The sequence below is a fragment of the Capsicum annuum genome, chromosome 10, assembly GCF_002878395.1.
Source record: "Capsicum annuum cultivar UCD-10X-F1 chromosome 10, UCD10Xv1.1, whole genome shotgun sequence".
Taxonomy (NCBI): domain Eukaryota; kingdom Viridiplantae; phylum Streptophyta; class Magnoliopsida; order Solanales; family Solanaceae; genus Capsicum; species Capsicum annuum.
In genome coordinates, this window is record NC_061120.1 from 156681359 (window position 1) to 156693650 (window position 12292).

General features: G+C 34.2%; 1 protein-coding gene across 1 annotated transcript; it reads right to left on the bottom strand.

The window, feature by feature from the left end:
- Positions 1 to 653: 653 nt before the first annotated feature.
- On the bottom strand, positions 654 to 7060 carry LOC107845997 (acyl-coenzyme A oxidase 4, peroxisomal). Its single transcript, XM_016690524.2, has 13 exons — positions 6864 to 7060; positions 5994 to 6098; positions 4628 to 4734; positions 4372 to 4449; positions 4167 to 4290; positions 3960 to 4033; positions 3812 to 3871; positions 3574 to 3683; positions 3068 to 3227; positions 2398 to 2474; positions 1321 to 1492; positions 1153 to 1245; positions 654 to 994 (listed from the first exon to the last, which is right to left on the bottom strand). The coding sequence occupies exons 1-13, from the start codon at positions 6889 to 6891 to the stop codon at positions 863 to 865; spliced, it is 1320 nt and encodes a 439-aa protein (XP_016546010.1). The 5' UTR covers positions 6892 to 7060; the 3' UTR covers positions 654 to 862.
- Between the last annotated feature and the right edge of the window lie 5232 nt (positions 7061 to 12292).

Genomic DNA, 12292 nt, shown 5'->3' on the forward strand with positions numbered 1-12292 from the left:
ATTGTAGTAGGACAGAGGACTTATTGCGATGTCCCTATTGCTGATCTTCGTCAAGCAGGCCATTTTGTTGGAGACGGTGAAAAGGGAATTCTGCATGTGTTGAGCGGATGCAAGACACTGAAAGAACTTGATATCAGGAATTGCAGCTTTGGTAATGCGCCACGAGTGAGAAAGTGCGAAATAATCCGATGCCTTTATATAGTCCTGGCAAGTGACTTCTTTATTTCCGATGCCTTTATATAGTCCAGCAAGTGAGACTTCTTGGAGCACGCAAGGCACTGATGCAGGAAATGCCTAGCCGTGATGTGGAAAATCATTGACCAGCCCAAAGCACCATAGAACAATGGGCTCATTGGCCATGGTGATAACGATAAAACAAAGATTATATAGGCCTATGACACTCTTGTTGACCCTGGAAAAAACACACTTGATTATGTTCAGACGTTGTAGAGGACTTTGTCTAGTTTCCCGTGCTGCAGTCCGTCTAGATGAACTATTTGTCTTTGCTTTCTACTCAACGATTGAACAAAAGAAGACCAATTCATACCAATTCATTCTTTTTCTAATCAGAGGTACCATTTCTAAATCTTACCTCTCTCGTCTCCGAATACAGAAACGAATAAAAGGTAAATTGATGTGAATTCTTCAAAATCTACTCGGATAATAAAATTTATATAAAATCAGAAAGATAAACGAGACGTAGTAACGAACTAGTTCAAATATACAATGTTTGCTTCATTACAATAGACTTCTTTATGATTATGATCATTACATAATCATTGGGTGAGTACCCTTTTTCCCGGATAGTATCGCACTGAATTCAGCAGAACGATTTCCAGAGAACGGGAATATGATTTAAGCACTACAGACGACTGTTTGGCCTCAATGTTGCTGGCTTGAAGCTAGGAAGACCTGTAATTTCTCTACCTGTAACTAGTGTGTTGATGTCATACGTACCCTCGAACGTATAGATGGGCTCCAAGTCACAGAACGCCTAAAGATATGGAGAAACGAGACCACAATAAGTAAAAGCTGCTGCCGAAATGAGATCTACACAACTATACAAGTAAAAAGAAAAAAGAAAAATAAAGTATCCTGCGGTTTGCCTCTGAGGAAGAAAGTAAGCAATGCATCGAGTGTTCATCCACAAACCTTTGCCACTAGGAAGTCGGACAAGATACCGTTACCACCAAGTAATTCCCGTCCAAGAGAAACGGTCTCTCTAGCTCTCAAGGTATTCCATGACTAGAAACAAACTATTTGTTAATCCGTGCAAACGATCAATCCATAACTACTAAAATCTGAATTATAAGGTCTTACTTTTCCCAAGCTAGCCTGACCGGGAGTCATTTTACCACTCTCGTATAACTTGCAAAGACGCCAACCAACAAGAAGCATAGCCTGAATGTTGCTCAACATCTGAACCAGCTTCTGTTGATTTATTTGGAAAGCAGCCAATGGAGCTCCGAACTGCATCCTCTCTTTTAAGTACCTTGAAGTTAGAAAACAATTTACCCCAGAGAAATATTGAACTAAGGAACTCTATAAAAACATGGCATAATACATAAATAGACACCTTAACTTAGCCTCAACTGACAACTAAACATCCCAACTTTGAAAATGCACATCTAGCCACCTTAACTTGGTTTAAGTTGGCCCCATAAACACCCCAACTTTGAGAATGTACACCTAGAATATCACCCCTTAAAGGTGTCTAGATGTGCATTTTCAAAGTTAAGGTGTTCATGAGACGTGTAGAAATAGTCTCTTGCAGAAATACAGGGTAAGGGTGCGCACAATAGATCCTTGTGGTCGGTCCCTTTCACTGCCCTGTGCATAGCAGGAGCTTTAGGTGTTTGTGAGACAGTTGTGTCGAGTTGAATTGTCTAGATGGTCATAATGAAAGTTGGACGGTTCAACTGCCAGGCTAAGTTGAAGTGTCAATCCATGTATTGTGCCTAAAAATATTGGATGAAAGGTGGACAAATAAAGGTACAACAGAACGCTAATGGAAGTTCTTCTAACCCGCTTCATGGTAAAGATATTCTAAATAGTAGCTACTAACTTCTAGGACCACTTTATCTTCAATTATTTATTTCCTGAAAGAATCAAATATAAAACCCCATCGTGTATTAAAATTTCTTTGCTTGATAACTTGACTGTTCTGTTTTGAAGTAAATAAATTTCATGATAGATCATATGTTGAATCTAGTTCTTTCTTTTTTTTTTTGGGCAATCCTTATCAAAAGGACATCATAGACCATAGCAATCTCGAAAATCAACTTCCCATTTTATACCCAGCAGAAATTAGCTTGATGTCTTTTGAACCAAAGGCATGCAATATAATTAAATTTCATTTGGTGGCAAATAAAACAGTGATCTAATTTAAACTACTACCTGTGACACATATCATATACACCCATTGCAATGCCTATAGGCATCCATGTAACCATGACACGTGATACAGCAAGCACCTGTTCAAGGAATTCAAGGAACAAAGTATAGACTGTTAAGACGATTTCAGCTACTTAAGTGATTGATGCTACCGAAATATTGGCAATAACTTAAAAAAGGACAGAATTTTAAGTGATAGAACTTCCAAGAAAATTGAACGGCAAAGATGCATGCTTGGATTAATGGGAATAAAGATGGGAAATCGTAATAAAGATAACAGTGGTTTTATATTCAATTAGTATGACAATCAAACTGCAAGAAAAAAATACATTAGCAAACTGAAGATACTGATCAGAGGAACTTAAAATCCACGGCAAAGGTGCATTTGATGGAGGACAGTTATATTTTCAAGAATATTAGTAATAACTCTATTAGCATCACTAGAAATACAGATTAAATTATTCTCCTAAGATTTAAGATCTAAATTCACATGCTATGTTAGTGATTCTTGTTCCCTTGTCGGATCGTCATTACTGACAAACCTTTTAGCGTATAAAACTAATAATAACTTTAGATGCTCCTCCTGCTCAAAGCATTATTTATAAAACAAGCTTATGCAGCCATTTTTTACTATCATCAACCTAAATTAAGTATCACTGCCATACTGCCATACCTTGTTTGTGTCCTTGAAAGAATTGACACCAGGTAATCTATCCTCATCAGGAACAAACACTTTCTTAAGGAAGATATCTCCATTTTGAACCATCCGCAGCCCAATTTTGTTTTCTATTTTAGTAGCTTGCAAACCTGGAGCATCCTTCTTTACAATGAAACTGCAACACACAATCACCAATTTTGAGACATATAAAAGATGTCCAGGATGGAGGTTCATACCTACGAGCAACGTGACCTCCACTTTACCAAACTCAGTATTGTAGTTATATTTCTAGAATACATACAGGGTACAGGAGCAAGTAACAACCAAATCATTCTACAAGAAGGTTAAAAGAAATCCAATGACCAACATTTATCCTAAACTAAATCAAGTCTCAAGATGGTGAAAGCTAGAAAACACTGGATTTTTATCACAAAACACATTCAGAATGGTCTCAGGTCATTGCTTGCAATAGGTGAAAGATGTGGTGAAATTGATTATCTAGATAGAATACTGCTACTTACCCATTTATTTGGTTTGTGGCTGTGTTTCTAGCAAAAATAACCAATACATCAGCAAAAGTGCTGTTTCCTATCCACCGTTTTTGTCCTTCAAGGATCCAACCTCCCTCAACCTAACCATTAGAGATCACAAAAGAATGGAAAGGGGAGCCTGTTAAGCAGCCGCTTACGCTAAAAGGAACAAAAATAATGAAGAACAGTAAAGAAACTAATAGCCAGGACTTAAGCTTAGATTCTAGACCTTTCTGGCAATGGTCCTCAAAGCACTTGCATCACTACCATAGTCTGGTTCAGTTAGACCCTAGCTCACAAAAGTTAATAGATTATAACTACTTATCTATAACAGAAGAGATGCTAATGCTAAATCAACAACTAACCAAAAATCTTACCCAACAAGCTACAGTGCTAAGTTCGGCCAGAGATGGCAAATATTTTTGCTTTTGCATTTCTGACCCGCATAATCCTATTCTTGAAAGAAAATCAATGTATAAGAAGTTATCTATCATTATTTAAGACGATTATATCTGAAAAGCACAAAGCTCGTAATAAGTAAAAATGTTGTTGAGTCAGAAACTTTGGATAACAAACAAATTTACCAATAGTGAGCATTGCCAAAGATGAATGCACCAAAATGAATGTACCGCAGCTTGCATCAACTCTGGTAATTTCTGCTAGTGCAACGGCACTTCCAGTTATTGATAGACCTGGACAACCATACCCCTGGAACCAAAAATAAATAAATGTCTCATAGAAGCTGAGCAAGCCAGGAAACAGAAACTTATCACGTTATATAAGAAACACCTTTATAGTGCCACCAGATATGTGCAACGCACCAAGTTTCGGGATGACTTCAAATGGAAACTCTGCTTTCTCCCAGTACTGCACAATCAAATCAAGAAAGGGATAGTACCAAATGCTCAACGTTTACTTAGAAATTTGAGTTCATTGGGAGAATTATGAGTATGTCTTTGTTTTTATTAACTATATCTGCAACTAATATAGCCATGAATCTGGAAATCTTTAACACACCCAAGAAATGCAGAGAACTAAGGAATACCTCTGTCATTATAGGAGCAATATCTTTTTCCATGCACTCTCTCACTTTCACTTTGATGGCTTTCTCTTCAGGAGTCAAGAGATCATCAAGCTGATAGTAGTCTGAAGCTGTAAAGTTTACATCCCAATTAGTGAAACCCCCAGCATTACAACAACAACAACATACCCAGTGTAATCTCACAAGTGGGTATCAGGAAGGTAGAGCGTACGCAGGCCTTACCCTACCTTGTATAGATAGAGGTGTTGTTATCGATAGACCCTCGGCTTAAATAAAGCATTTCAAAGCAGTTTGTATAAGAGTCTACAGAAATAAAAGCAGTAACAAGTACAACAATGAAATAAAGCAAATTGGAGAGCTATACACAACATACAGAAGAAAGAATAGCAATGACAACTGAATAATGCAACAACGGATGCATAAAAAACACAAGTGCTAACCGAAATCGAAGAACAAGAAACTATGAAAATAGTGCTAATACTACTGGTAAGAAAATAGATATAAGCACGACCACCAAGCCTATCCCGTAAGAAAAGTAGATATGTTGTTGTTGTTGTTGCACTCAACTACCAACTAACCTTCTACCCTAATATCAAACCTTCAAACCCTCCTATCGAAGGTCATATACTCAATAAGTTCAACAGATGTCATATGTTGTCTAATCACCTTCCCCAGTACTTCTTTGACCAGCCTCTACCTCTCCTGGCACCACCATTGTCAACCTCTCACACCTCCTCGCTGGTAAATCTACACTTCTCCTATCCACGTGCCCAAAACATCTCAGTCCCGCTTCCCTCATGTAGTCCTCTATGGAGTTCACTCCCAAATTGTCCCGAATATCTTCATTCCTAATCTTATCTCTCCTAGACCATGCATCCACCTCAACTTCCTCATCTCCACAACTTTCATATGTCAAACATGATAGTTCTTGACTGGCTAATACTCCTTCCCGTACAACATAGTCGATCTAACCACCACTTTGTAGAACTTACCTTTATGTTTTGGCAGCACCTTCTTATCACAAAAGACCTGGAAGCAACCTCCCTTTCGCCCATCCCGCACATCATCGATCTCCCCATTACCTTAAATTAAACACCCCAAATACTTGATCCTCTTTTGGGGATGACCTGAGCTGAAATCCCTATCATTGTGCCACAAATGATCTTTTCAAATATCACCAAGGAAATTGACATTCTCAGCTCAACTATCAAACCACATCATAACAAAGACAACTCAGTCCTTTAAGTACAGAGATCAACACAAATTTCTCAGCCTCATTTAACAAACTCCTAGAAAGAGTACTGAGTTTCTTTCTTCGAACAATAAATGGAGTAAATACAGTAATAAGCAGAGTAGAAATCAATCTTACTGCACGGAGGAAAGACTGACGCTGGTGTTGCTTGAGGAAATGCAATGGAAACATCCAACGCTGGTAAATCAAAATAGGAGCTTTTCGCCTCTTTATACATTTCCTCTGCATCATCAGTTTTAAAATATCAATCCTTAATCAAATGAACCACACAGAGAGTCTGAAACACCAAGTAACTAAAACATGCTCAGAGTAAATAACAAACTACAAACAGAATTACTTCATCAACATCATAAGTACTAATTTAGGTTTAAATTTCATAAAAAAGATGAACTTTGACAGCTAATTTTTCCAGATTCCTTTTTTTTTCAGTTTTTTTTTTTTAAAGAAATATATATAAATATAACCGTGGTTTCTGGACTAGACTAAATCCACCTCCCACCAAGAACAGATATTAGGTAAACTCTGTCCAAATATCTTAGCTTTTCCCACCATCCAAAGATACTACAATTTTAAAGCAAATTAATGATCACTCACTACTTAACAAAACCATATTCAACCAAGACAGTAACCTCAAAATATTTTTAAAAAAAATTGTACCTTCCTGGCCCAGCAATTTGATACTACTCCAAAAGAAAACCCCATTTCCAAAATTACATCTTGTCTTTTTTTCTTTTTCTTCTCTCTGATACTATTTCCTAACCAAATTCTAAATAAATAAATATTGTAATTAAACATTTCTGGGTTACTAAGTCCAAATATTAAGTAAGATATTTCATTCCCTCAAAGACTAATAATTCCTTGTGTTAAGTAATTACTACTCAATGTTATCTTTCAAGAAAAATCTTTTTTGAAAAAAAAAAAAAAAAAAAAAAAAAAAAAAAAAGGCAGTAATATTGTGGGTGAGAGGAAAGGGAAGAAAGAAGGGACCTTGAGTTTTAGTTGCTGGAACTTTCATAATTACTTTACTACTACAAATCAAGGAAGGATTCTGTCGGGTCTTCTTGATCTGAGAGAATAAGCTGTTATGGACAGAAGAAGAAAAACAAAGGATGTACTTGCACGCAAATCTCTAAGTCGGTTTAAGATATTCATTTATATTTCCTTTATATTCTACTCCCCCTTCCAAGTTTATCCACCTAGTTTTTAGTATTTATCATGAAAAATATTTTCATTCAAAATTTTTTTTTGGACAATAAGTTTATTTTTTATTTATTTTTTTTATATTTGATTAGTGAGTAGAAAATATTTTACAAAAAATATTTTATGATGTTTGATTGGTGAATAAAAAATATTTTTCAGAAATATATTTTTTAATGTTTGGTTGGTGAGTGAAAAAATATTTTTTAGAAAATACTACTAACTGTTAACTAATATATCACTGCTTGAATTAATTTAACCATAGCGAATAATATTAATATCGAGTATTAAGATATTGCAAGTCACTAAAATTTAAGCAATTACTAATTAGCAAACATAGGAGACACTTTTCAACATTTTATCGGGATAATCTCAAGATACCACAATCAATAGAAATACAATTGAACGACGAGCTTATTCAACCTTGTGAAACAAGCTACAACGATGACAAAATGGAATATGCAATTAGCAAAAATAACATAGGTAAGTCTTCCTCTATGCACATGGAAATAACAATACATTCAACGAATATTGAAAACAAGAAAAAATTCGGAGTTCAATATTTTTTATTTCAACCAGTGAAAAATTAAAGCAAATTACAGTGAAAAATATTTTTGAGTAATGTGAATTTTTTTAATAATGTGAATTTGAGTGTTGTTGGGGTGAGGGAAGAGGAATGGGGTAGAAGTGGGAGCATAAAAGCCACATCTGTCATTTTCTAGAAAATGACTTTTCTTGGCTCATGAGGAAAGTTATTTTCCCTCAAATAGAGAAAAATAAGTCATTTTGGAAAATATTTTTCCAATGTTTTAGTACAACCAAACAAGAAAAAATAAGAAAATATTTTCTACAAAACATTTTCCATCATACCAAACACACCCAAATCTAAAAAAACTAAAGCAATAACTTTAAATAAAAGAATTTTAAAGGTGTTTTTTGTCCTAATAATAAAGCAGAATATACGTAGTTTTTATGGACAGAATCAAAAGAAAATTGTATCATACTCTGTTGTTTCTAAATAAATAAATAAATAGTTATTTAGCTTTTTAATTTTGTTCTTAGATAAGTAATATTTTAGATAACAAGATAACAATATAAGATAATTCTTTCAAGTGTATTAAACATCTTCTTGAAGACCTCTATTTATAACATTACATAGGGGGTTTCAAGAGGTGTCATAAACCTGATGATCAATGAGGAGATAGTGAAGGTGTGGGAGTTACTACATTTAAAGGAGAAATTACACCAAGAAGTAATGGAGAAATTACACCAAGGAATTATGGACATCCACATTATTACAATCATTTACAACAGTCCCCCTTGGATGTCCATTGATACAATGTGCCTCATTAAAACCTTACTAAGAAAAAACTGTGTGGGAAGAAAAATTCCAGTGGAGAAAAAAGAGTACACATATATTCTTATACGTGTTGTTTGTTTCCTCGTTAAAAACCTTGCCAGGACAAAACCTAGGTCAAGAAAAAAAGAGTGCAGCACGTACTTTAACCCCCCCCCCCCCCCCCATGAAAACATCATTTCATTTTTCGGAGATGACGCATCTCAATCTTGAATATCATCTTCTCAAATGTTGATGTTGGTAATGTTTTAGTGAACAAGTCTGCCAAATTATCGATCGAACGAATTTGTTGAACATCTATTTCACCTTTCTTCTCAAGATCATGAGTGAAAATTTTTTTTTGGTGAAATGTATTTTGTTCTATCTCCTTTAATGTAACCTCCCTTTAACTAAGTTATATATGCAGCATTATCTTCATACAATATAGTTGGAATATCCTTATTCAAAGAAAATCCATACATTTTCTGAATATATTAAGTCATTGATCTCAACCAAACACACTCCCGGCTCGCTTTATGAATGACAATAATTTCTGCATGATTTGAAGAAGTTGCAGTTAATGTTTGCTTCATTGAACGCCATGATATAGTTGTGCCACCATATGTAAATAAAACGCGCCTGAGATCGAGCCTTATGTGGATCAGACAAGTATCTTGCATCTGCATAATCAATCATTGACTTGGATTTATTAGAATAAAATAATCCCAAGTTAATGATTCCCCAAAGATATCTGAATATATTCTTGACACTGTTCCAATGTATTTTAGTTGGGGAAGAGTTGAATCTTGTCAATAAACTTACCGCAAAATAAATATCTGATCGAGTATTATTAGCAAGATACATTAATGTCTCGATTGCACTAAGATATGGAGTTCCATCACCAAGAAGCTTTTCATTATTTTCTTGAGGTCGAAATAGATCTTTGTTTATATCAAGCGACCTCACAACCATTGGGCTACTCAATGCATGTGATTTAGAATCTTTTCAGTGTATGTTGATTGATGGACAGAAATTCAATTTGTCAAATGCTCAATCTGTAGGCCGCGACAAAATTGTCTTTCTCAGTTCTTTCATTTCAAATTCTTTCTTCAAACACTCAACAACTTTTGAAAGTTCATTAGGAGTGCCAATGATATTTAAGTCATCAACATACACAACTATTATAGCAAATTCAGATCCAAACCTTCTTATAAAAACACAAGGACAAATAGAATCATTTTTGTATCCTTCTTTTAGCAAATATTCGCTAAGACGATTGTACCACATCTTCCCTGATTGTTTCAATCCATATAAGGATTTCTGAAGCTTTATTGAGCAAGTTTCTTGCGAACTTTTATATGCTTCAGGTACAGCAGATACGTGATTTTATAAAAAAAATTTTTTAAAATTTTAAATAAATAAGCTAATAGTTTTAGTACTATCTTAATTATATTTATTTTTGATTATTTATAAATTTTTATTGTATTTTTTAAAATTTAATTAGTTATTATTATATTTATTGTTATTATTATTATTTTATTTATTTAATTATTATTATTATTATTATTTCTAAAAAAATAATAAAATAAAAAATAATAATAAACTAATATATATATATATATATATATATATATATAAAATAATAAAAAATTCAAATCCCTATCCTATTTGCCTAACTGTTCCCTCAAATATCCTATATTTAAGAAACTCTTCCCCCATCCCCAGAAAACTATGTACACATTATCAGACACTTGGACAGAGTAACACAGACAAAAAAAAAAACAAAGAGAAATTAGAAAACTAAAAATAAAAATCAAAAGGAGAAAGAAAATTTAGGAAAGAAGTTGGAAGGTCGATTTTTGGACGCTTTTCGAGTTTCTGATCACGATTGTTTCTTGCTTCTTACTTCGTTTGAATCATCATAAGTTTTTTTTTTTTGAATCTGAATCATTTTATGTTATAAATTTTATTGTTAAAAGGTATGAATGAATTGTTGTTATTACATGTTAATGTAATTGTTTACTAAATATTGATATATTTGTGTGCTGAAAAAAAAAGTTTCATATTCACACATTCACTTCACTAAAAAAATATACAAATATATTGTGGCACACTCTAACACATACAGTGAATCGAAAATAGGTCGGACAGAGAGTAAAAAAAAAGAAAGAAAATCAGTGAGAAGTAAAAAAACGCAAAGGAAAAATTAGTCGAAAAGAAACGAACAAAAACTGTTGGATATTAAATTTTTCGGCGAATTTTTCGACGAAATCGTTCACCATAGACTTGAAATTCACCTGTTCCTCTGCTTTTTCCGTCCAAAAACACCCAAAAATTCCCAAAAAATTCATCTTCCCGTCGCTATTCCGGCGACTTTCGTCGCTGAAAAAATAGTGGAAACCCGCCGGCGACAATGATCCCCATGCGCCGCCAGCCCGTCCTATCACCCCTCACTCCTCACCGATGAACCTCATATCGCCGGGAAAATTTTTTCCTGGCCCATAATAGCCGTTCTGATCGCTGGCGCTTCTCCCCTCTTTCCTTTCCCACTCCGCCGCCCTTCTCCTTCGGAAAAACCCATAAAATCGATGACCAAATGCCAGAAATCGCCAGATTCGCCCCTTTCCAGCCAGATTTGGAAGCCACCAGTGCTGCTCCTTCTTCCTCTTCTCTCTTTCTCATGAACTCCGGCCAACCACTGCCACCAGCGAGACAACAAAATTAGATCCGAACCAGATCTTCCAGAAAACATGGCTACCTGTACCTTCCTTTTGTTTTCGTTCATTGTCGCCGCCAACAACAGTCGGCAAAATCTAAAATAATTAACCCACCGCTAACCGTGTTTATGAAACTGATTTTTGAACTGTGTTTATGTTTATATTCTTAAACTTTATGTATTGTTTATCTTAGGTTTTATATTTAAGTTGACTTACTGTGATTTGATTTTAAATAAAAAATATATATTTGGGGATTATAATAAAATTAGAAATAATATAATTAGTTTTTGATGTGTGTATTTGTATTATTTTATTATTTTTATCTTATTCTATTTTATTTTTATTTTTCATTAATTAATTTTAATAATTATTTGTAGATTAATATATCGCTTTAAAATAATTTTGCTGAATTTTTATTGTTAAGTATAAATGACATTTCGAATAAATAAAATTGTTTTTAAATTTATAAGCGGCAAACCAATGCCTTTAACGCTAGACAAATTTAGGCACGTTTAAAATTTTTATCTCGATTAAGAATGAGGCGTACACATCTTATTTGAGACATTTAAAATTCAAGGATGTACCTTGACAAATATTTTTCTAAACTTAATTTTCATAAGTTTAATACAAGCGTTTTAAATAGTTTTAATACATTAGAAATGAGCAATTTTAAGCCTTAACATAATTTATCAAAATAGTTCAAGTCAAGTTAAGTCAATGAAAGGGGCCGTTCTAGAACCACAGGACTCGAGGGGTGCCTCGCACCTTCCCTTCAGTCAACAGAATTCCTTACTCGATCTTTTATTTTCGCAGATCAAAATAAAGAGTCATTTCCTTTTGACTAGGGATTCAAAAAGGTGACTTGAAACACCACAACTCAATTCCAAGTGGCGACTCTGTAAAGAAATTAATCCCTATTCAATATTGTTACTTTAATTGAAAAATCCTTCGACTCCGACCCTCGAGCAAAAAAGGGGTGTGACATCTCTGGTGACTAACCAGAATTCGAGCTTTGGATATTGACTTTTACTTACTTGAATTATTTTTATATTGTGTTTGTTGGCCTTATTTGTTACTTGTTGCTCATTTACTGTTTTGATATTGTTGAATTATTTTATAAATTGTCTTCTCTAGTGCACTCTCTCTGAGTCTCTGAAATACGATAG

Bases quoted from the DNA above. Each gene is read 5' to 3' on its own strand.
- LOC107845997 (XM_016690524.2), bottom strand. From the start codon at position 6,891: ATGAAAGTTCCAGCAACTAAAACTCAAG. The intron at 4,735-5,993 runs GTAAGATTGATT...TAAACTTTACAG, and splicing joins GTCAGTCTTTCCTCCGTGCA to CTTCAGACTACTATCAGCTT. The intron at 2,475-3,067 runs GTATGGCAGTAT...TTCCTTGAACAG, and splicing joins CTTTCAAGGACACAAACAAG to GTGCTTGCTGTATCACGTGT.